Consider the following 25,998-nt stretch of genomic DNA (forward strand, 5'->3'; position numbering starts at 1 on the left):
GCAACGCCTTCACCCCAATGGCATCTTGGAGGAAGGGCAGGAAGGCTCCACAGTGAACCAGCTGCCTTTATATTTCTGAGACTAAGGCAAAGCATTATTCTGGAACCTTCTTCCCTGAGTCACCTAAGCCAGCATCACGGGTCTCTAGGCACTCGTCAGCCCACAGACAGTCCCAGCGGCCATCATATTCAGAGACATTTAACGTTCTTTGGCTTAAAAGAAAACAGAGGGTTACCGATAAAACTTCAACCACTTGTTTCCATTCTGAAACAGCCCGGAGAAGGTGAACAACGTGAGTACTACCTCCTGATTTCCACAACCTGCCACGAGCCTGCTACCAACTCCACCCTCCAGCACTGTCCACAGATGGTTTTTAGTTTTCTAAATCCCTTCCCCTAGAAGGACCCACCCCCCACTCCCCTGCTGGCTGGTAAACTCCCCTTTATCCCTTAAAATCATCTTCAAACAACTGGCCCCTGACTTCACACACACACACACTGCGTCCTGTGCTCCTCCGAACGCCTCCCAGGCCTGTACCCGTATCCATCACTGAAAGCATCAGACCATTTGTGTAATAATCAGGGCTGACACTAATTAGCAAAGCTAGAATGGAAACTCTGCATCACTAGATCCCCAAAGCTAACCCAGAGTCTAGCATATCACAGGTGATGAATACAGGTTATTGATCTGGTTTCCAGCCCAGACAGGAAAAGAACCATAGTGCCCCCACACTGCTGCCCGGGCGCAGGGAACCTACAGGCTATAAACGTCCAGGACTGTGAGCCGGGGTGTGATGAGGGCGAAGTTAGCAGAAGAGTATGATCAGAAACATTCTGGGCTGGAAGTATGGAGAACTCGGTTCTGACCCAGGTCCTGCCACTATATCTCAGCTCTCTGGGCCACCCGTTCTTTAACTGGGAAATGAAACAATTTATTCACTCAAAAGACCATGTATCTGGACCACATGATCTAAGGTCATCACCATCTCCCAATATTCCAGGTAGTGGAAATCGGAGTGCTAGAGCCACAGTCCGAGGAAAAACTCACTGCCTTGTTAGATGCCCAGCAGAAGTCAAGAACAAGCCCATTCTTCCCAATAAACAGGCCGACCAACGGTTCACAAACCAAAACGGTTACCATCTCCGTACCGCTTAACCCCTCTTGTTTCTTCACTACAAGGGAGCCTTCTGGTCTCCCTGATCTCAAACCTAACAGGATTTTCCCTTATCCCTTCTCCCAAATAAAATGGGTAAACTTTGAAAATAAAAATAAATTGCCATGAATATGATGCAAAGACATCTGTTGCCAATTGAAGCGGCAAAGGACTATGACAGCAAACCCTGCGTCTTTAAGGCTTATAAATAGATGGGAAATTAGCCACACAGGCCTCCTGGCTCGCCTGGCCTGATGGCTCCAGGCCTCGGGATAGGATTTTCAGCGTGGCTCGCCATCCCTGCTTTCTTAGAGAGCAAAACTGCCAGTTGCACTGAAGACAATGCTGTCAATCAGCACGTATTTTAAATATCTCTTCACGGGCTTTTCTGTGGATTTTTTTCATCTTTTAAGTTTGGTATACAAGTTCGAAAGTTGATAGCATCTAAAATATGTTCTGCATTAATCCAGAACACTGAGTGGATGGCATCTCCCTATACAGAATCTAAAGCTGTGTGATGGGAGGGCAGGGAGTGGTACAGAGAGCTTACACATGTATTTTCTGAAGTAATACATAAACATAGTCAATCAAATACAGTAAGAAGAAAACTGACCCAGAAGAAATTATGTATCAGTTTCTCAAGCAGGAAAGGGACATCTATGGCTAATACAGGTTTATCTAGTTTTCTCTTTTTTAGAGATTTTATTTATTTTTTTGAGAGGCAGAGAAAGAGTGTACAAGCAGGGCAGGTACGAGCAGAGGTAGAGGGACTCCCCACTGAGCGGCAAACCTAATTTGGGGCTCCATCCCAGGACCCTGAGATCATGACCTGAGCCCAAGGCAGGTGCTTAACGACTGAGCCACCCAGGAGCTCCCAGTTTTAAGACAACTTTCCTACATTAATTCCTGCTGAAGTCCTGTTTCAGAAGCAGGTACACAAGGATTACATACAAAAAAAAATGCCTCTTCCCTCGCCACAAAGATGCCTTACAAAAGCCTACTTGCTCTACTGATAAGCAAATAAAGTCAACTTTTCAGCTTTGCACTTAACACCCCAAGCCTCCCAAAACTAACATCAGGTCTGAGTCTGCTCATAAGCCCACTGACAGACTGCTCCAAGTCACTCCGGCCGCCTCTTTGAGATCTGTGGAGATCCTTCTCTCTCCCTCTGCACATGTAACCTAAGAGTGCTTTGAGAAGTGTATGACTTTCTATGATTTTGAGGTTGAGTGGAGCAACTATGGTAAGTAAAGGACAGAAGTAAATCACCATCCCCATAGCTATTCCCACAGTGCTTACAGGAGCAGATCTTACGAAATAACTTCTTGGCTCCCAAGAAGAAACCCGGCTGGTTTTCTTAATTGGTTTTGGTGAGACGGAGTGCCTTCCACTGGGGCTGCTGGGCCAGATGATGACAGAAGACTATTACTCAGTGGAATACATATTATACCAAGGACACACCCTAGGGTTGCCTAGGGTTGCCATCACCCCACCTGTTATCAAAAGCCCTACTAAAGCAGGAAATGTAATAAGTTGTGGATATTACCTTGATACCAGAAGAAACAGAAACTCAAGGGCCTGGCCTCTGGTGACAGCCTTCCCTCTGACTCCTCATGACTGCACTCTACAGATCACTGTTCACAGCTGTCAAGTCTCCGAACAACCGGTTGAGGGAGAGATTTAAGAAATCACCCACATCTTAAAGGTCAAGGGGCGTAACTGGCATCTCCTCTTTTGGGTATCATTTTTTATCAGTACTGTCCCCCAAAGAATATGTGACTCAATCTTCTCTTTGCCTTCCTTCTGAGTTGTAATTCGCCACTTGCATGAGGCAGGGTGTCTGTGTTTAATCTCAAGCTGTTCTGTTGGAAATGTTAAATTTTGACCCAAGATGTCCTTTTATGTAGCCCACACAACAGAACAATAGCTAGCATTTTATTAAGCACTTACTATGTGCCACATAGTTTATCTGATCCCTTATCGTGGTAAATGCTTCACCTGCATGATCTCACTTAACCTTGAACATAAATCCTGAAAGTTTAGTAACAGCATGATCCCAAATGTGAAAATAAGATAGTTGACTCCAATAACTTAGCCAACATCACACATCTAGGGATAATGGGTCCAAAGTTAAGTAGTCATCTCCACTCTTAACCACTCATTATTCAATACTCAAAACAGTCACAAATGTTTCAGAATGAGGAATGGCTCACACACAAACATGCGAATGTATTCAATCGTAAGAGAAAGAGAGGGAAAGAGAGAGAGGAAGGAGGAGACTATGAATGGATGCATCAGTTTTCTCTCCAGGCAGAATCTTTGAGAGAGGAACAACTGCTCCTCTACCAGAGGTCAATTAACTGCAAGCATGTGCTCCTACCTTCACCCAAAGCCGACACATTCCATCCAGCTCCAGGATTTTTAAGTTAATTCCAACTTTGCTAGAAACACTTTCAAGTTCTACCTTCCTCTCTGTCAAGTGTTTACCAAAGACCATTATTGTCTGGCCCTAACTTGAGAAGATAAACAGACACCATCCCCGACCATCTCAAGTGCAAATGTTAATCCTATCATTTGGCTTTAAGATGAAACGATCCTCTTAAAAGAGAAAAAGAATGTTAACTGCATGGAACCAAATCAATCCAAAGCAAACAAAAACCAAAAACAAAAACAAAAAAAAAACACAACTGTATTCTTTACAGCTCATCACAATGTCACTTTCATTATAACTTTTAACAGAAAAAGTAAACAAAACCAACAATTACAATAATAAGATCTATAGTATGCAGTCTGCTTTTGTAAGAACAGTCTTTTTTTTTTTTTTTTAAAGATTTTATTTATTTATTTGACAGAGAGAGATCACAAGTAGGCAGAGGCAGGCAGAGAAAGAGGAGGAAGCAGGCTCCCTACCGAGCAGGAGCCTGATGTGGGGCTCGATCCCCAGGACCCCGGATCATGACCTGAGCCGAAGGCAGAGGCCTTAACCCACTGAGCCACCCAGGTGCCCATGTAAGAACAGTCTTAAAATGTTTTTATAATAATATACAGTTATCACCAAGGATGATAATTACCTACCTTACCCCACAAAATTGTTTTCAGATCTCCTGATAACAAGTCATTATAAAAGACTGCTTTCACCTCACTGATCACTTCCAGTTTAATTGCATTTAATAAAATAGATTATCTCAGATCCTTAGATTCTACCCTCAATTCCTAAGGTTGCTTATAAGCATTTATACTTTCTCTTCTTTTGTTGTTAGTCTTAGGAAATGTTCCTTTTCTCCTTCATTCATTAGAGCATGATTTTAGGAGATGGAATGTCTGTGCTAGAGTTGAAACATGGTATTAGTTCAAGTTAAGGTTAATTTTAAAATTGGAAATAGGAAAAAGATACCAATACGCATGCTACCTTAATAAAATACTTCTGTAATATGCATTCTAGGGCTTTAAAAAAAATAGATGAAGGAGAAACAAAAAAAAAAAAACCTCAATCAAGATGAGAAACAAGGTCAATGATGTAAAAAAGAAGTTACAAAACAGAATTCCAGGTTGCTAAAACATACAGAGAAGGTAAAGTAATAGATACAGATGTCCTCCCAGGCATCACATACTCAAAAATCATTGTGGGAAAGAAAGGGGAACAGAAGAAAAGAAAAAAAAAAAAAAAAACTGACTGGTTTTTTAAATGGTAACTATTAAGAACTAAAATTTTACCTTGTTAAATTATTTTTAAAACCACATTCCACTGAATTGTAATTGCAGACCGTTGAAGATGGAAGCTTTCCCAGAACTGAGTATATGTTTAACCCTGGGAATGATGTGGCAATGTCAACCACCCACAACAATCTGGGAAACAATGCAAAGCAAGAGCAAGGGCAGCCACACCCTTCAGAGGTGGGTTCTTTCTTTGGTTTTTTCATTCAACCATAATCAAGCCCCATTAGTTTTAAGTACAATCTCTATGTTCTTCCAGAGTTCAGGACCTCAGACACGAACACCCATGTGGCAGCTTCCGGATCTGGCATAGCAAGTGTGATTCATCTGGGCCTGGGTCTGAAATGTTCAGAGCGAATGTTTTCAAGATATAGGTATCAAATGCACCAAGTTAAGAGTGAAAGGATGGAAGGACAGCATGCCCCGCCTTAAAGAACATCCTTCTGGGGTGGGGAACAGGAGCTTTCCTAACCTTTGGCTGGTAGTTCTGACTCTATGGCTCACCATAGAAAGACAACATTATATGCTGAGCTAGAAACAATCATTAATCATTAATCAGCCATGGGCAGCAGATTGGTGGTGATAACACCCTGAACACCCACAGCTCCAGGTGACCTCCAGCACTCCCCCAAGCACTTCGCTTCCTCTCTGCGCCCAACTGCCCCTCCCAACCCGCAGGCTCTGCTCCTCTCCCTTCCTCGCCACCTTCTGTTTTCTCTCCCACCACCACACTTCAGCCTAACTCCTATCACTGTTTCAGCAGTGCCTTCTTGTTCTAATGAAGAGTTTTTCTATTTCCTTGGGCTAAGTCAGTTTCACATTTCACAGATCCCGGGAAATAAACACCCAGGAAGTCAGGTAAATTTTCACACAGAGCCTTTAATGGATACTTCTTGAGATTCAGGTTCAGTCTGGGTCATAACCCCAGTACCCTGCTATGCTCCGTTAAGAATCAATCAAGTTAGTGCCTCCCTAAGGCTCCCACGAGCCTTAAAAAATCTAAACACATACATGTATAGTGTATATGCATATGTATATGTGTGTGAGTATACATATGTGTGTGTATTCTGTAGGTATACAGGCACACACACTTCCTTCTCCAGAAAAGAGCTCAAATACGTAAAACTCCTTCATTGCAGGGCACCTGGGTGGCTCAGTTGTTGGGTGTCTGCCTGGATCATGATCCCAGGGTCCTGGGATCGGCCTGGCGTCAGGCTCCCTGCTCAGTGGGGGGCCTGCTTCTCCCTCTGCCACTCCCCTTGCTTGCATTCCCTCTCTCGCTGTGTCTCTGTCTGTCAAATAAATAAATAAAATATTAAAAACAAAAACAAAAAACTCCTTCATTGGGTTCCACGTCATCACAGGCATTAGAAGGGCCCTGGTGACCTGCCCTGCTCCCCCAATACCGCCTCTCCAGCCTCGCTTCTCTCTACTCAACCTCCTCAGAGAGGTAGCACAATCTAGTTCTTTCAGTAGCTAGTACTTAAATGCCTGGCTCCCCCTTGCCTTTCAGTTCTCTGCCAAATATTTTCTTTCCCCTCCCTAATCTAGGCCAGCTCATACTACGGGTGTCGATTTGAAAATGGCTTCCTCCAAGAAGCCATTCATGCACAACCCATTCAACTCTGATGAAATACTCCTCCTCTGCACTCTTCGGATGTCCTGTAGCTTAAATGCCTATGGACCTGTCGCTCTCTTCTACTCAACAGACGGTGCCAAAGACACCAGGGACTCTGTGCTGTTCACTGCCCCTGGAGGAGCCATTACATATGACAGGTACTCGATAAATATTTGATGACTTATGTGTAAAGCTCACGGGTTTATCTGTTTGCACCAATACTCTTGCTAACGAATGGCCTCCATGTACAGGCTGTAACCAACACTACTTATATACTGTTTTATGGCATTCTGAGTATTTCAGATAAATCTTATAATATATGAAGGTAAATCATCACCAATAAGGAATTCTCCCAATGTTTTAGATCCACCTATAATGAACACTTCCTACCTAAATGGGTTAACAACGGAATAGTACAGAAGTCAGGCAGAGAGCTATTGACTTGAATTCCCAAATTTTCATTTCCAAAAAATGTGGGAACAAATGGGGTAGAGAGGTTGTCTCCTGAGTAACTCTTCTCTATGGAAGCCACAGTCCACAGTCATTCACTAAATGAATGGCTTTGTTAGTATGAATGAAAAATAAGAGATTGCATCATCTACAGTGTACTGTTACCCCATTGGCATAACAGGAATTGATCAAAGAGCTACTTACCAAACAGTTCCCTATTTCAAAGCTTGGGTACAGATTTTAAAGAATTAAAACAACATGTAGCCAGTATCCTCAGTCATACTGGGAATAAACCGATGCTTTAACACCAGGTGGTCTCACAAAACATCAACTCCTCTTCTCCCATTTGCCCTTGGCTTTCCTTAGACTTACGTTGCCATCAACCCACTGAAATTAATTTGTCCAGTCCTCCACACAGCTCAATATGATGGCCAGCTCTGTGTCCTCCCCTCATCTGCCAACTGTGATACATGGTCCAGCAGACCACTCCTTCCTTCTGGGCATACTCTCTGGCACCGGCCTCCAGAACTACCCTCTCTTCTAGCCTCCCTTCTGCTACAGGCAGCAGATTCACAACAATCTTTCTGGTTGCTCATCTTCCAGACTTCCAAAGATTGGGCTCCCCAGGTTTCCTTTCCTTTCACTCATTTGTCTTCTTTTGCTCACTCCTTTGGTGAGGGTCTATGACCCAACTGGTCTTGAACCAGTCCCCATCTGCCCCATTAATCCAAACACATCCATCCGACTACCTGCCTCACCTGGGAAACGAACACACTGCAATTTTAAAATCTGACTACTTCCTAAACCATCTCGTCCCAACTCCTCTAGACCAAACACTTACTTGATAGGTATGCCTTCCACCAATATCCAATCTCCCAACAAATGCTACTTGCCTTTCAGAACACTCAGGACATGGCCACCTCTCATGGCGGCCACAGCTACCACTGGCTGCGAGTGTCATCTTCCACAAGATTGCTGTCCTAGCATCCTGACTATTCCCTGATTCTACTCCTGCTCACTTCAGTCTTCTCGACGCAGCAAACACTGTAACCTTAAAATGTAAATCGGATAGCACTCCTTGGCTCCCAATCTTCCAACAGCACCCCAAACACCAAATTAAAGCCAAATATGTATAATGATCTCTGGCTGGTCTGAAGGTAGTGAGTTATCTCAACTGATTATATAATGACCTCAAGGCTCTGCGCCACCTGGTCTCCAATCACATGTGGCACCCCTTGCTTCTCCAACATGTCAGGCACTCTGCTGTCTCATGACTTTTGCACTTGCTGTTCCCTTTGCTAAAACATTCCTTCACCTGTTAGCCTCATTGCTCACTGAAATCTTTCCCTGGTCACCACAGTTAAAACTGCTTACTCCCTACTCCCTTCCTACATCCACCTATGCATCCTTTCCCCACAGTATATAACCAAATTTTACTCATATTCTGTCTACCCCCACTAGAATAGCAGCTCCAGGAAGATAGGAACTATCATCTATTTTATTGACTCTTGTATCCTCAGCTCTTAGAACACTGCCTGGCACAATGTAGGCATTCAGTAAGTATTTGTGAATGAATGCATGGTACTATGAACCCTTACCAGATGGGAGTACCAGTTAACAGGGCAGTATAGTTAACAGACTAAGAGTTAGTTAAAGGCAAAGAGTTAAAGTTCTATTTCTCCTGATATGGCCTAATGGCACAGTACTTCATCAAAAACTTTGCTTCTGGGGCACCTGGGTGGCTCAGTGGGTTAAGCCCCTGCCTTCAGCTCAGGTCATGATCCCTGGGTCCTGGGATCGAGCCCCGCATCGGGCTCTCTGCTCATCGGGGAGCCTGCTTCCTCCTCTCTCTCTGCCTGCTTGTGATCTCCGTCTGGCAAATAAATAAATAAATAATCTTTTAAAAAAAAAAAAAAAAAAACTTTGCTTCTAGAACTAAAATAAATGTGAAAGACAAGTGGCTTCACTTCAGAGTATCAGGTAAATGGAGTCAGTATGAATATAAAAATCATACATGGGAAATCAGCAAGTTTTAATAGAAACGTTAGCCATTCAGAACACTGGGAAAGATGTTCTAAAATAAATAATCTATGATTTTATACCTGATCCTATTAAGTAAAGAACCTATTAACTTTACCTGAGGGATATCGCAGAAGAAATCACACCCCGTCTAAGGGTTGGCTGGGATGAATAAGAAAATGGGCCATATCAAACTACTGCAGGAGGACCTGTCATCCCTTCCTTTTTGGAGATTCCTATACACCCCTGGCTCTCTCCAGGTTGGTCCTTCCACTCACTCACTTGCTTTGGCAGCCCAAAGAAGGCACTAATCTCAGGAAATGAGCTCCCCCACCCACACAGCAATTATGACCAAGCACGTTAACCAAAACTGCTTACCTCACTAAGCACTGGACAAAACTTCAGGGACGACTCCAGGATGAATTCTGCACTTATCAGCACTGATTTTGTATCTACATTTACATGCTGTCCTATATAGGACTTGAATCCTCTGTTTTATTTTGCATCCCATACCCTCTAATGTGCCGTACAGAAATAATTCTAGGTGTCATATTCATGTATATTGCATCATTTCACACTCAAGTATGAGGACGCAAATGTCAGCTAACACTATCCTATTTTAACATGTTTTGTGTGCCAAGCGGCATATTTACACCTCATTAAACCATGAGACAATCAGACTGCTGTAGTAAGAGAGGGCACTGTGTCTTCTTAAGAGTTTGAATCATGTAAGACACTGGCACATCATGCAAGATGCATCTTCTACAAATAGGAAGAGGTTTTGAGGTTGGTATCTATAGGTTTGTTCACCCTTGAACCTGCAAAACAGCTCTGCCCAGAATTCAACACACATTACTGGTGTTGCCACGTGAAGTCACTGAGCCACCAATCCTGGATATGAAAGTCCCTTCTGGCACCACTCACTGATCAGACCCTGCTGGGGCTCCCAGTCCACTCCTGGGCAGTACCTCTCTCACTGTTCTCTCCCCCTGCTTTTGTTCCCAAGGCTTCTCAGGCCTCTTCAGCATTGAGGACCCCAAAATGACCCCTAGAGTAGGTCTCTTAACCTCTAATCACTCTTCCTCAAAGTCCTTCCCATTTCCCACAGTTCTAGGGGCAACACGCCTCCATTCAAACTTTTCTATCATTTCCCCAGGGAATTAAGAACAAAGTTCCTAAAGGTCAGTGGCTCTCAAACTGTGGTTCACAGACCACCAGCTAAAGACATACGGGGCTGCCTTCTAAACACGTGGCTCCCCCACCTATGACATTAGCAGACCCTGGCAGTTAGGGCCACAAACCATTTGGTCTGTACTAGTGACTCTTATGCCCACTAAAATCTGAGCGCTACTGAAGTTTTGCCTTCATACAGCACAACTGGACACACCTGGCTGTGTTGGACAAACCAGCCTACACAAGACAAAAACAAAACAAAAATAAAACAAGGACATGCTAGCTGTTTGAAGCTAACAGAGAGCTGCTAAGGCAGCCAAAACTTGGGGCATCAAGGTCCTGAAAAGACAAGAAAATGCATCCAACATTCTTTCCCATGTTGTTCTTTGCATCTTTTCTGATTCCCAAGCATCCTGAAGATAAAAGGCCAAGTAGAAAGTAGCCATGGCTCTCAGTACAAGACAAAAAAAATTTCTCTTCATTGATACAAGAGAATAAAAGCCACCTTTAATCCTATCATCCAGAGATAACCCATGCTGTCACTATAATGTATTTCCTCCCAGTCGCTCTCCCTTTTTTTAATGTATATTCACACAATCTCAGAATTGTAACTTACAAGAAAACTAGAACCTAAAATCATTAAGTGACATCTAAATGTTACATTATCCCTATTAAATATATTTGAAAAATCCATCTTTTCCCTTTTACAACAGCCCAATCAAAAATTTTTTAAAAAGAAATGAAATAGGGGCGCCTGGGTGGTTCAGTTGGTTAAGCAACCAATTCTTGATTTCAGCTCAGGTCATGATCTCAGAATCATAAAGTCAAGCCCTGCACTGGGCTCTGTGCTTGGCATGGAGCCTACTTAAGATTCTCTCTCTCTGGGCCTCTCCCTCCACCCCCATGCACCTGCACGCGCGCGCACACACACACACACACACACACTCTCTCTCTCTCTCTCTCTCTCAAAAAAACACAAAAATAATAAAGAAAAAGAGTTTTCTCTATACATTTTTTTATTGGGTGGTAAAATTACAGATTAAATTTACACAGTTCAATTCAAATCATACCATTAATAACATGAATATTTTCCCTTTGCCCCCAAAACTTATTACTAACCAACTTACGTCAGTCCTGCCAAAGGGCAGCTAGGCGACAGCTCAGGTTCAGGAATCAAATGTGTCTTGATTCAAACCCCACTTACTTATCACGCAACCTCAGTGAGGTCAGGGCCTGGTTTCTTTAACTCTAAAATGAAGACAATTACAATGCCCCTGTCAAATAAGCATTTTGAGGACTAACGAGATTAATTCACAAAATGTCCTAGCAAAGGCCTAGCACATACAGAAACTCAACGTCACCTGCTAACTGCTGCCTCCTTACTAAGCCATGAGCTTCTTGACAACAGGCTTCCTCTGTAACTGACTCATCTCTTTGTCCCTAGCATAAAGCAGATTAAAGGAGAGAGGGCACCTGGGTGGCTCAGTGGGTTGAGCCTCTGCCTTCGGCTCAGGTCATGATCTCAGAGGCCTGGGATCGAGTCCCACATCGGGCTCTCTGCTCAGCAGGGAACCTGCTTCCCCTCTGTCTCTACCTGCCTTTCTGCCTACTTGTGACCTCTCTCTCTGTCAAATAAATAAAATCTTTAAAAAAAAAAAAAAAAGAGAGGGCGCCTGGGTGGCTCAGTCGGTTAAAGCCTCTGCCTTTGGCTCAGGTCATGGTCCCAGAGTCCTGGGATCGAGGCCCGCATCGGGCTCTCTGCTCAGTGGGGAGCCTGCTTCCTCCTCTCTCTCTGCCTGCCTCTCTGCCTACTTGTGATCTATGTCTCTATCAAATAAATAAATAAAATCTTTAAAAAAAAAAAAGAGAGAAGTAAAAAGGAAAGAAATTTTCTCTATGCTTTTTAAAGGAAATTAATGGTTGAAATAAAAACTTAATAAAGATTTAGCTGAAGGGACGCCTGGGTGGCTCAGTGGGTTGGGCCGCTGCCTTCGGCTCGGGTCATGATCTCAGGGTCCTGGGATCGAGTCCCGCATTGGGCTCTCTGCTCAGCGGGGAGCCTGCTTCCCTCTCTCTCTCTCTCTGCCTGCCTCTCCGTCTACTTGTGATCTCTCTCTGTCAAATAAATAAATAAAATCTTTAAAAAAAAAAAAAAAGATTTAGCTGAAGACTATAATGAATATATATGTGTGTGTGGTCTATATACTTATATTATGTGTATGTCATATGGACTATACAGACTATGCACTTACAAAGCAAATGAAAAGATTAAAATACTCCGTAATTACAGTTGAGAAGTTTATAGATTTCATTTTGGGGTGAGTACTACCCCACTGTAAGTACTCACACTAGCACTTTTCTTGTTTTTGTTTTGTTTTTCAAGAAATAGACCTAAAGTCAACAGTTAACTTACTAAATCAAACAGGACCCCACAACTAGCACAAAAATCTGGAACATACACCCTACTCTAAAATGAACGAATTTATGTATGAATGAAATCTTCCTGTACAAACAGAAACAGCTTCTGTCAGGGGCCAAGCCCACAGAGCCAATGGCAAAACGAACGCAATCAAGACAAGCCAAATTCCTGTTTTCTTACTGAAGAGTAACTACCTAATAGTCTGCTACGTACATCCGTTAAAGCATTGGTATTTTTGGCCTAACAATACCTGCATGGAATTACATATTGCAATGTTAGGAATAATGGAACTAGTTAAGGAGCAAAACGAAGTTAAACGTAAGAAACAGATTTGCTAAGTAATTGATGGATTACTGTAGAGTTCATTGTATTCACCTCTTACAGGTATGTTTCTCACTTAGGCAATTAACACCCGACCATGGCTGTCCACAGAGGGAATTACAAACAGTCCCACAGACATATTTTGTTTGTCCAATGTAAAAAAAAAAACAAAACCGAAAACGGTTTTCTAAAAACTGGGAGATGTCATGTACAATGCCAGATGTCATGTACACAGCTTCGTTGTGATGATGACAACAACAACAAAAAAACAACAACAAAAATTGGAAGATCTGGAAACTATAGGTCTAGTCAGCAGAAACTGAGCCAATGACTGTCTTTGGGTTTGCCACACTCTTGGCCACTTCCTCCTGACTCACATACTCCTGTGTTTCCATTTCAGATACTGTCTGCCTGGCCCCCACAGGCCTCTGAGTTTGCAACTCTTGTTGCCAAGTCCCAGTGCCAATCCTGGTCTTCATGTTCATTTCTGTAGTACCTTTTGTATTTTGGACTCTCCTGGCCTTGGACAAGTGTGGGAGGGGGCTCCCCAAATTCCAGTGTCCATGCACTCAGACAAAAGAGCTTTTCACCTTGAGCTGCTCTGAGGAATTCTCTTCCCTGATTCTTCTTTCCCTCACTTCTCTCTGCATCTGCTTGACCAGTTCAAAGCCAAAACTTGAGGGCTAAATGAGACAACCACCATCCACCCTCTCTCAAAATGGAGTGGGGGAGGGGGGTGTTACATTTTGCTCCTCAATTAGAGCAAGGTCTGGAAATTCCATCCAAAACCTAAACAGGTCCCTTCTGACCATGAAACATTCCTCTTCTTCTGTGTTTTTCTGGGGCTGAGGGCTCAGAGGTACACAACAAAAGGATCCTGTGGGTCCCACGTGGAGCAGCTGGCTAGGAGCCCACAGGTTAACAGCTTTGACCCTTCCCTGCCCGCTCTGTGGAAGGGACACTCAAAAGTCAGCGGTACGTTAACTCATCCACTGAAATATGTAACAACCATTCCTACTGTGAAGGAAGGAAGGAAGCTCTGCTTCCTAAGTGATCATTATGTATTGCTTAAAAATGAACTGTGGAAGGAATTATGGGGGACAGTCTGCCTTAAATCATTGATTTTTGAATGTTCTACATGAGCGGTATAAACCAATGGTCCTCAAATTTTAGCCAGCACTATACTCTCCAGAGGGACTTGATACAACACAGATTCCTGGGTCTCACCCCCAGGGCCTCTGATTCTGTGGGTCTGGGGTGGGGCCTGGGAATTCACATGTTTAAGCTCCCAGCCCATGCTGATGCTGAAAAAGTAAGTTCAAGAACAACAACGATGAGATGCTGGGGGGTGGGGGTGCCACACGTATGACACTGGGAAAGGGTCTCAAGAAAATCTCAGCTTAAAAACATCAGGAGTCAGGGCCAATATTCATATATTGATAGGTGGTCACTGCATGTGCAGATTAGATGGTACCAGATAAGAACCAAGAATCCATCCACATCCAAAATAAGTCTTTCCTCACCGATCTTCTGTAAGATTCTCCAACTTCGCTCAGGAGTACTAATAACCAGACCACTTGACACTACATATCTCCAGACATACTCAAACAAGAAATGTTTGTGGGTTTTTTCCATACCATTACTAACACTTTTTGCTTTAGCATAGACAGTCACTTCTCACAGCCATGTTATCTGCACGTGGTTCGTGTAGGACTCCGGCTGGAATCCATGTTAAGAATGCGCTCACAATTTCAACAGGTATTATATGAAGTCTGCTCTACTCTGCATAAAAAGCTAGTTTTCCTATCTCAACGATCATATCCCAAGTAGTTTGACTTGACTCTCTTTAAAACACTGTAATATAAAATTACTCTGGGAACATGAAAGACCATTCAATTAACACAGGTTCAACTTGGACACACGCACACACACACACACACAACTACTACTACTACTAAATCCAAAAGCACTGAATTTCCCCTCTGTCGCAAATCTCTGAAAATAGGAAATAGGATGTTTCCTTTCACTAAAAGGTTTTCCTCAGGAAAGCATGATTCAGATTATCAGAATCACCGCCTTTTCTGATAGATAACACGTGGGGGTTTCTCCTCTCAAAGGGCTGACAGATTTTCTTCTTGGGGGGGAGGGAGTAGTAAGCTTCCAGGTTATTCTCCTATAAGCCTACCTACCTTTGTTTCCCTCCCACTCTACCCTGTTGATAAGTAATACATTAAGTGTTTAAAAACGTGTTCAACTCTAACCTGCTGCAAATTCCTCAATACACCATCTATTCAACCAAAAGTATGGTGGCACTCTTTTCTAAAGCACAAGTAGGATAGTCTTGCAATGGAGCAAAAATATTTTAAATCAGATCTGTCTGTGGGTTCCTTGGACCCAAACACTTTTTTAAGTGTTCCTACAGAAAGCTTTCTAGCTTTTACACCCTACTGGTCTGCATTCTAAGGAACTGTTTTGCTCTAATAAACACAACTGCATTTGCCCTTCTGATCCCAGGTTAAAAACTGTTCAATCAGCCATTTGATGTCAAAGAAAACAAAGTAGGCTATGTCCACTTTCACAAAACCCCTATTCATAGATGAATAAACAGCTTCAGAAACTGTAGCTCCCAGCAAAATGTGCCAGGAAAGAACAATACCGGGAACAAAGCATGTGAATGCAGAAAGACAGATTACACTCTCTATTTAAATGACAAGAGAGTAATCAGGATGAGGGGAGGGTGGGAGCTCTCCTAACCCTAGTAAGGAAAACAGACACACACAAAAATAGACACATCACAATTTCAAATATAATTTCAAAATGATCTATCAGTGAACCAACTCTATCCAGAACTTGGCTTCTCAAATGCTGGAGCCACCAAAACCTTAGTCCAAAATGCCATCATCTCCAGAAAAGTGTACTACATGCCAGCTGGATGCCCTAAATTCACTTCTGCCCCAGAATCCAAATCAAATTTGTCACTCCCCTGCTTTCTACAACAACCAGAAAAAACTGCAAACACCTGATCAAGATTTGTAAGACCCTACAGGATCTGGCCTCTGTGTATCTTCTCACCCCATCTCTACCCACCACCCCCCTGCCTCCCCCACCATCATCCCTGCTTTTCAGGACCCCACATTTCCAATTTTCTCAAACACACCAATTTAATTTATACCTCAGGGCCTTAGCACTGGCTGTTGGTCTATTTTGTTGTGGTTGTTATTACTGTTGTCTGCCAACCCTGTAGTAAAGCATGGACCCAGCTAGATGCTTGCACCTAGACCAGTATGTGGAACTTAGTAGGTCCTAAGTAATTAAGAAACTATTTTTACTGCGGGGTGTAATTGTCACAACATGAGTCTTCCTCCTAAACTCTTGCTCCTAAGCTCTTTCCAAGAAAGCTACTATACAACTGTTCTATGATAACACCTCCCTCCTTCTAAGATTCTCAAAGGAAATAAGGAAAAGTGTCCAAGGGAACATGAGGTAAAAACAGAAAATAAAGATGATTTAACACACCACCCATATACCAATAAGAGGGAGGATGGAATTGTTCTACGTTATTAGTAAACATGTGAAAGGTGACTATCAGCCAGAACAGTGTTTAACACAACACTGTTAAATATTCAAACAAAAATAAAATCCAATTATAGTACATATTAACTTGGAGTTATTACAAATCACTAATAAGTGTATGAACATTTATATGCTATATATTTCCCTATACGGCCTATTTTAATTGTAACTAAAACCCTGTGTATTGGTTATTATCAGTCCCATTTTACAGATGAGAAATCTCAGGAAGGCTTGAAGTCCATAAGTTACTTACCCAACCTTTCAAACCAGTTAGTGTTAAACACAGACCCTGAATCCAGTTTTATTTTATTCCAAAGCCTATATATTGTTCACTGTAACTCCTTGACCTTCTCTCTGAAAGCATTTGAAATGAGGGATGCCTGGGTGGCTCAGTCAGTTAAGCATCTCCCTTCAGCTCAGATCTTCATCCCAGGTCCTAGGATTAAGTCCTGCATCCAGATCCTTGATCAGTGGGGAGCCTGTTTATCCCTCTGTCTGCCACTCCCCCTGCTTCTGCGCACTCTCTCTCCTTCTCTCTGACAAATAAATAAATAAAATCTTAAAAAAAAAAAGCACTTAAAATGAAGTCACTGTGAATAATCAAAGGTAAGCATGAAATGTGTTTATATGTGTGTGTGTATGATTCTACCAAATAGAACTACTGATTGCATCATAGACAAAAAATTATAACTCTGCACTCAAAAATTAGGAATGTCAAAAAAAGGAATGATGTATTCCACTACTGAGCTGCAATACAATACAACACAATCAACAAACCACAATGAGATAAATAACTAGCAGTAAGTGTCTAGAATGCTAAAGGGTCAGGTTCAAAACAGGCAGGGGCCTGCTTAGGCTGTATAATTGAAAAAAGAAAGAAAAAAGAAAGAAAAGGCCTGTGTCCCATGAGTATAAATACTAAGGAGATAAGCAGGAAACAAAAAAGTCAGAAGTTCTTAGCAGCTGCCCCTTCCCACACCTGCTGATTAGGAAACAAAAAAACACCCACCTTGGCCAGAGGAGGAACCAGGTCTGAAGTGGACAGAACAAGAGAACAGAAGCTTGGGGAGTCCGGTCCCAATTCCTGGCCTTTGACCTTGGCCAATTCATTTAACACCAAAAACCAAAATTTCTTCATCTGCAACAGAGATGCCTTCACTGCACATCTCTTGGGCTTGTGAGGGCTCAGAAAGGAACGAACATGGAAGAGCTCTGCAGAGCTCATGTCAATAAAACTTGCTTTATTTATTAGAAGCTGAAAGATGAAAACTCTACAAATACCACAGAAGGAGAGTAAAATGGGACATCAAGATGAAAACACGAATGTCCCAGAGCTAGAACCCAACAGGCTACAAATGATCAGAACTGGAAGTGATGACACAGAGTACAAGACAGAGAAGAGAGGTCCCCACAGCTCCATGCAATGGTGTGAACACAGGAAGGGCTTACAGGGGAGCCTGGAGCATGAAGAGGTCACTCCCAACCCTTATGGAGATAGAACCCAGACACCTGGCCTTGGCACAGCACACACTTTTCAATTTTGAGAACTCCTCTGCTTACTCCCAAAATAACAATCTGTGTCATTTTTACCGACAGTAAAATCGTGCCACAAATCTGCTAACCATGGTAAACCCTGTGCAGTCAATCACCAAAGCTCTCCTTATCCTCCCACGTCCACCTGACAATCTGGACAACACACTAAAGCACGGTGCCCACGGACCACCCCACAACTCCCTTCTGACCACCTGTTTTAAAAACAAAGCAAAACAACACACACACACAAAGATTGTTAAGAGAACTCTTCAAGTCCCCAATCATATGTAAGAAACCTCAGGGGAAAGGTCTCCTTCAGGCGTGCAGAGAATCACCTGATGCTGTTGCTAGGTGGTGCTTATAAATACAAGATCACACCCTCAGATGGTCTTTTTGCTTTAATTAGTGGCCAAGTCAAGCGTCCTCAAATTAAGTGTCATCATGTAAGGGCTTAAATAAAACACACTGAGCCCGTGTCAGATCAGACCGCAGAACCTACCAGCAGAGTAGAAAAATGGGTTTGCAGCTCTGTGCTCCAGCAGCGCTTCTCAAACTGTGAAGATCACACGAATCACCAGGGGCTCTCGTGAAAATGCTCAGCAGGCGTGAGCTTCTGCATCTCCAACAAGCTCCCAGGTGATGTGGACCGCTGGTCAGGACCGGGGACCAGACAGCAGCGACCCTATGACAGCATAAGCCGGCCCTAATGCTGTGCCCACTGGAAGTCCAGTTACTAGTAAAATAAAAAAGGTTGAGATAATATAAATTCGGTTTCTTTACCCAAAGAAAGTTCACGATATTGGCAAGAGACATCTGTCACTCAGCTAACCAAGAACCTTCCTGATCAGCTGTAAATCCTGCCCTGGGTCCTCTGAGTGGTTGTCAAATGGCAGGGAAATTTCCTGGCAACAAACTGGGGCCCCTGCATGGAGAAGCCAGCCTTATGACAGACCTGATGGCTCAGAGAAGAAAATATGTGACCTGGAGCTACAGAATAAAAGAGAGGAAGCAATAAAAACAAGGAGTAGTAATTTACTGAGAACTTATATAAGACCACACAATTCAGGGTAGAATGAGGGTATAGCTCCGGAGTTTGACTGCAGAGCCCACCCTCACCGTGGAGCTCCCCTGACCTAGTGCAGACCATGGAATTAATGACGTCATGGTGGGGGGGGGGTGTTTATGAGCACCACAGCTTATAAATACAGGACCCTGAGTAAGTTCTCTCTCTCTCTCCCCCTCTCCCTCTGCTTCAGTTTCTCCATCTTTAATATGCGTTAGTAATGGTCTGTACACGTCACTGGGTTTTCTAAGAATCGTATGAGTCAAAATAAAGCACTTTGCATAGTGGCTGACACACAATAAATGCTTCAATAACTGTTTTTCTATCCTTATGATTAAGATAAGTCTATGGCAAGACCCAAGAAATAGACTAAACACCAGGAAGAGAGTGGAATAAAAAGAAGAGCTTCTGACCCACGAGGGAGACGTACAAACGTCAAAAGAAAAGGACCTCCCTTTTTCACGGGCCACAGAGGCTAATGGGAAAAGTCTAACCTAACTGGAATCAGGTCTGTGGGAAGCACTGGCCTCTGTGTGGACGGCAGCAGGAGGGGCCTAAGAGTCTAACCCTGGAGTTGACCTACAGTGTACCAGATCTCTACAGATAACATGGAAATTCCAGCCCCTCCAGAACCAAACAGGGAGGCGCTTTAAGACTGCTGATGTCCCACATACTAATAGACATTACAGGGAAGAGCAGTGCTGATGGCCAGAGAACGGAGAATGAGCAAATGCCCTGAACCCCACAGGCTCACACCTGAAGCAAGAAACCTTCACTCAAGGTTCGTGATGGGGAAATGGTACCCATGCTAGGCACAAGAAGCTGGCCAGAGGGACTTCTTCTCTGCCACTAAAGCAGGGTATTAGAGATGTGCTCACTCCACAACATACTTATCGAGAACCTGCCCATGCCAAGCCAATCAAAGACCAACAGAGCTTCTGGGGACAAATCAGCGGTCCTCCTTGTCAAAGACAATCCCCAGTGGTCTGGAAACAGAAACACAACTTGGGTAGCTGTGTTTTACAATGCAACTTCTAATATTTAAATCAAACTCAGAGAAAAAGACTTCATATAACGTATGGTTTTTGACCTGAGAAAGCTTAACAGGAATAAAAACAGAATGCCAGTTCTAAAACAGGGTGGACCCACAGGCTTGATGTATGTGGGACATTATGACAGGTCTCCTACTTCGAGAACTAATCTATAAAGATCAGTACATATAAATTACTGTGTGTCAGACACTACTGGCTGCTTACCAGTATCTATTGTCCAACCACCCCCCTTCTTCCTCACTGAACAAAGTCCAAATTTTCTCAGGTCAACAATGGACCCAAGTAAACTCCTCCCCCACTCCCACTCCCACCACCCCACCACCCCTCCACCACCCGACCGCGCCCCGTCCCCCGCCCCTCCCGACAGGGACTAGCCTCCCTTGCAGCATGAGGCTATGTGAGAGCTCGGGTGAGTGAGCTGTAAACCACCTCCCTTGATGAAACTTCTAGGAGAAGACCTAGCTATCACCAGTCTTTCGTCTTCGCTGGGTCTCCTTTCACCTGCCTGGAATAAAGACAAGATCCTGGAGGCGAACAGCCACCCTGCTCTGTGGCATTAAGTATGAAGATAAACATGACTTGCTTACCACATGCTAAGAATGGCTGAACGGGATGGCAGAAGGAGCCTGGGCCCCTGGCGGCACCATGGAGGGAGCCCCCATCTACTTCTGAATTCCCCATTTCCAGACTTCTTTTACAAAAGAAAATCAGCAGTCCCATTGGGTTTACTCCTGAAAACTAGATTTTCAGTTATGGGCACCACACCCTATTCTCACCTGATAGACATTATAAAAGGTCATTTGCTTCGCAAAAGCCTTTAGAATTATTTAAAGACAGGGTGCCATGAACTATGAATTAATTTGATTTACAAATAATCCTACCAAACAGGCAGGATAAGACACATATATACCAGACAATTCTCTTCCACTAACAGGATATTAGTAACTCACATCATGGGAACCCTGAAGGTCTGCTCATCAATGTGGTAAAGATTCTAGAGTCCTCTAAGAATGAGAACCTCCTGGGGTGCCTGGGTGGCTCAGTGGGTTAAGCCGCTGCCTTCGGCTCGGGTCATGATCTCAGGGTCCTGGGATCGAGTCCCACATCGGGCTCTCTGCTCAGCAAGAAGCCTGCTTCCCTCTCTCTCTCTCTCTGCCTTCCTCTCTACTTGTGATCTCTCTCTGTCAAATAAATAAATAAAATCTTAAAAAAAAAAAAAAAAAGAATGAGAACCTCCTGAGAAGACAGAGTTAAAACCAAGGCACCTGGGGTCAAATGCTGCTGTCCCTTCCGCATTGTGTGACACTGATCAGGGTATACTGGACTTTTCCATGCTCAGAACAGAACTACAAAATGGAAATATCTGCTCCTACCTCAAAATGTGTTTACCCACATTAAATGAGTGAATACTCGTACCATACGGAGATCTGAGCCTAATACGCTGCTTACTGAGGATCTCCTAATATTATGATGAAAATGGTGACGGTATAGGTAAAGATTCATACAAAAAAACTTAACAATGATAAAATAAGAATAAAATCCACACGAATTCATTCATGCTGTAGACACAGACCCTTTTTCCTAATGCACGCACCCACCTCTTAACATCAACACGAGAGAGAGCACGCTGTAAACCGTAGTCAGGTTGAGACAGTATTAAATCCAAGGCTTTCTACGGGGCTCACAATCACCCCACCATACTCGTGCAGCACCACGCATGGCAAAGTCTACATGAAGAACTTCTTATCAGGAGGATGTATTTATAAAGTGGGGGTTGTGCAGAGAGGTTAGCAAAGACAACTAAAAATAGTTGTATAAGCAAACAAGTTTGCATAAGTCAACAGTTGATTGAAAAGTCAATATTTCACATCATTACTATGAGAAATATTCAAGTAATGTGTCATGCAATTTGGGAGAGTGTTGCCTCTTGCCCAAGAGTTTGCCACACTTACTCCTCTTATCTTTTCTAGGTTCTAAGACAGAAAGTATCCAGGTCATTCTATGAGGCTGTATTTAAGGGTCCAAAAGGGCACAACCATTCCGTATCAAGTTGCCACACACTAACCACAGGCATGTAACCTAATCAGTGTCCAGTGCTCCTGATACTGAGATACTGAACCACTCATAACTGCTCTTTCACATCAGTAGGAAACTTTTCCTAAATGAAAGCAATTGCAAGTCCTAACGTCAAGGGAACTGGATGCCAAAAACCTTTGAATCTGCTCTTCCTTTTAGATGCTAAACAAACATAACAGGATGTGAATTTACACTTCTCTTCTCCCAATCCCAAGAGGGACCAAAAAAAAAAAGACACGAATCTTGAGGGTGTGAAGATCTCACTCCATAATCTTCCTGTGTGCCTGTTACCATTTTTCTAGTTGTATGTTATCAAGAAGGCTGGCAGGGACTCAGGAAAACCAGAGTGATAAACTGTAACCCTTTCTTGACTCCGGAGCAGTACAGCTCCAAGAGAAATATACTGCACGCCACAAATGTGACTCATGTGTGTAATTTTTCACTTTTTAGGGGCCACCATTAAGATAAAAATAAGCAGGTAAAGTTAATTTTAATCATAAATTTTATTTAACCCAATATATCCAAAAATAGTCACCTCAACATGTAGTGAAATATGAAAAATTGAGATAATATACATTCATTTCTTTGTACTAAGACTTCACATATGTTTATCTTACACTTATAACACCTTACAATTTTGACCAGCCCACCGCCAGGGCTTAAGAGCCACCTGTGGCTATGCTATTGGACAGAACAGCTCTGGAGGTCAAACACTGCTGAAAATAATCTTTTACTTGAGTTCCTTCTATGATAGACACATAGGTAAACCAGATCAACCAACTCAGTCTTGGCAAGTCACTGGTTGGGGAATCCAGTAGTATCTTGAACAGGGAAAACATACCCAGTTGCAAAACAGGGCCCAGGAACTTACAAGCTTTTAAGGTAATGCCTTGTGCCAAGCACTAGCAATGCTATTTACTCTTTACCTGGGCAAACCAATCACCAATGTACACATCTGTGTTGTTTTCATCCTCATTTTAAATAAGAACCCAGGAAATTTTGGTCCCTGCACAAGGCTCTTCTCAGAACTATATCCCTTTCCTGCTCCCAGTGGAAATGATCAAGTATTCCCCACTGACACATCCCATAATGTCCCATATATCTAGAACATCCCATTCCACGTGGTCTCTGTGTACTATGCAGGCATGAGAAATGAGATGCAGAGGTGACCGGTTTCCATTACGCCCCAGCCACGGGTGAGACAGTTGGAAAGATGACCTGATCTTACCAGTATTACCTACCTCACAGGCTTACTGTGATGACCAAAGGCAATAACAGAGAGACAGTTCTTAGCAAACTGTAAAGCGCTATACAATTCTAGTTATTATTACTGAGAAAGGACACCATTCCTCACCTGGAAGAGCAGATAGAAGAAAGAAAATAGTAAAAAGAAAAAATAGTAACTTGAAACAAAAGAGATGATAAGCTGGAAGAACCCATGAAAACAGTGGTTGTTTCTGTGGGCTTCGTTTTTTTGGAAAAGTAGGAAGAGGCTTGCGGAAACTCATCACTCCTCCTTGGAAATACCGGCAGGCATAAAAAAAGCAAGCCAGACCACTGGACCTAGGAGCTTCTATCCCTGCTCAATCCCCCATTACCACCCCACCCCACTGTTTTTCCTCATCCCCAATACTGTACAACCCGGGACAGTTATTCTAAGAGATCTCTTCTTCCCGAGGTCTAAATGTGGCCTAAAAATAATAATAATAATAATAGTAATAATAATAATAATGCACCGCACAGGGGGTACTGGCACCTTCTCGAGCAGGTCACCGAGTCCAGGGAGTCTGGCTAAAGGCTTCTCCCCGGCGCGAATGCCTCAATGCGGGCTCCTGGGCTGCCCTGTGGCCTCCTCCAACAAAAACAGAGGCTCGGCGAGCCGCTGGAGTCTCTACCTGTCCAACCGCCCCGTCACGCCTGCGAACTACTCTGGGCAGGCGGCATTTACGAGGTCCGAGGGGAGCCGCCCACACAAAGGCGCCTTGTGCCTCTCAGCCCCGGGACCCGCAGCCTAGGAGCGCGGCACCGCACGCAGGCAGGGACGGCGCCCGGGTCCCGCACAGCCCTTCCCCCAAGTCCCGAGATCCGCACCCCCAGCCCTCACTGTCCACAGAACGGCCATCTCCCCTCCACGGCTTCACGACGGGGGCTCCCCTCGGCTTGCCACATCCGCACCCCCAAAAGCAGGCACAAGAGTTAGGGATGCACAAACCACTCGGAAGAAGTTTGTATTGTCACCGCGCTGCGCTCCCAACGCGTCTCGCCTGAAGAGCGGCTGAGCACCCCCACAGCCCAGCTCCCCGCCCGCCCCATCCCTGGACTGGACGCGCCGGGGCCCCCCAGACCCGCTCACCTCTAGTCCAGTCCACCACTTGCTTGGGGCTCCACTTGGTCACGGGCTCCATGGTGCACGGCTTTGCTCCCAGCTGGGCGAGAGTCGGCGGTTCAAGTCTTACTACCCGGGCCCGCTGTCCTTCCCGAGAGGGCGCGCCCCGCGGCTGGTCCCCGTGCGCCGGAGCGCCCCGTCAAGGCTGCATGGCCGCGGTCAGCGGGTCATCCCAGAGCGGCTAAGCCAGGACAGCGCGGCCCCCTCCCGGGCACACGGGACAGTCGCGCGGCTCCTCCTCCAGCTGCCACCGTCCAGCTGCAGCTCCTCCTCCTCCCCGTCGCCGCCGGGAGCACGGGCACAGCTGCAGCTCCTGGGCGACGGCAGCTGCGGGGACGCGGGACCGTGACCCCAGGGCCCCTGGCCTCGGCTCGGAACGGGACCCTTTGGGCCCAGCTGCTCCCCACCTCTCGACTATGCGGATGGTCCGGGCCACTTCCCCCGGCTCGTCCGCCGCGGGCTCCGCTCCCCCTCCAGCTCCTTCTCTTCGCGGCGTGCTCTCCCGGGGTCTCCGCTCCGCGTGCGCCGGCGTCCCCGAGCCTTCCCGGCCGCAGGTCCCACCTCCTGCACCTCCCTTTGGGGGCTGGACTCGGGCTGGGAGGAGCGCGGGTGAGCGCGCTCGGATTACAAAGTTTCAGCTCTCCGCGCTGCTCTCCGAATAAAAGAGGGGCGGGGCCGAGGACCCAGTGAAACTCGTAGGAGGGGGTGGTTCCGCCCGAAAAGGCCGACTCGGGTTACTTTCTCTAAGCCCTTCGCACACACGGTCTGAGTGTCCCGGGCCTTACCTTCCTTTTCAAGAGGCGGGTTGTAGATCGTGCGTGCATCCTGGCCAGCCCTTTGGCTCGGGTGAGCCCGGGTCCTATTGGTAGCAGAACAGTCAGTCTCAGTGTGAGCAACAATACACTAAAAAAAAAAAAAAAAAAAAAAAAAAAGTAGGATCTGCACGTTCTGTTCATTTTCAGTGCTTTGCATCAGCATTGCTCGGCGATTAAGCCTTCCTCCTTTTAAATATCTCAGGGCAAAATTATTTTGCTTCATATTTTAGGTAACATTGTGACAATGTAACTCACTTTTTTGGTAAATGCCCTAAACACCAGCCCGATGTTATTTTGTTCTCCAAAGACAGCAAGCTTACCAGGAAACTGCTAGTCGCTTCACTCTCGGCTTCACCCATTCTAATATGCAGTGAAAAACTGGCCCTCCACGTATATATGTTCATCCTTTTACTCATTTTCAAACTAAGCCTTCCCTGTTGAATCTTCAAGGCCAGTGTGTAAGAGCAATTCTCTCTCATTTTAACTCTGGATATGGGCCAAGTTCTCTTGACTCTGGGATGATTTGGGCCACAGAGTCCCACGAATCTTGCCTTTGAGATGGACCTTGGCAACAAAAGGCCCAAAGCATCTGAAGGTGCCCAACCGAGAATGTTGGCAGTTAGGCAAAGCCAG

General features: G+C 44.5%; 1 protein-coding gene across 3 annotated transcripts in view; it reads right to left on the reverse strand.

Moving 5' to 3' along the window:
* The window catches only part of CNKSR3 (CNKSR family member 3), an 87,421-nt gene extending 62,109 nt beyond the window's left edge, over positions 1-25,312 (reverse strand). For 2 of the 3 annotated variants that reach the window (XM_047733010.1, XM_047733008.1), the window contains exon 1: positions 24,518-25,312. Coding sequence is in view for 1 of the 3 variants with exons in the window: in XM_047733008.1 (XP_047588964.1) it covers positions 24,518-24,569 (52 nt within the window). In the remaining 2 variants the exon portion in view is untranslated. Of the gene's footprint in view, positions 1-23,405; positions 23,496-24,517 lie in introns of those variants that run through there. The other variant, XM_047733009.1, reaches the window with a different exon arrangement.
* Between the last annotated feature and the right edge of the window lie 686 nt (positions 25,313-25,998).

The sequence above is a fragment of the Lutra lutra genome, chromosome 6 (assembly GCF_902655055.1).
Source record: "Lutra lutra chromosome 6, mLutLut1.2, whole genome shotgun sequence".
NCBI classification, from domain to species: Eukaryota; Metazoa; Chordata; class Mammalia; order Carnivora; family Mustelidae; genus Lutra; species Lutra lutra.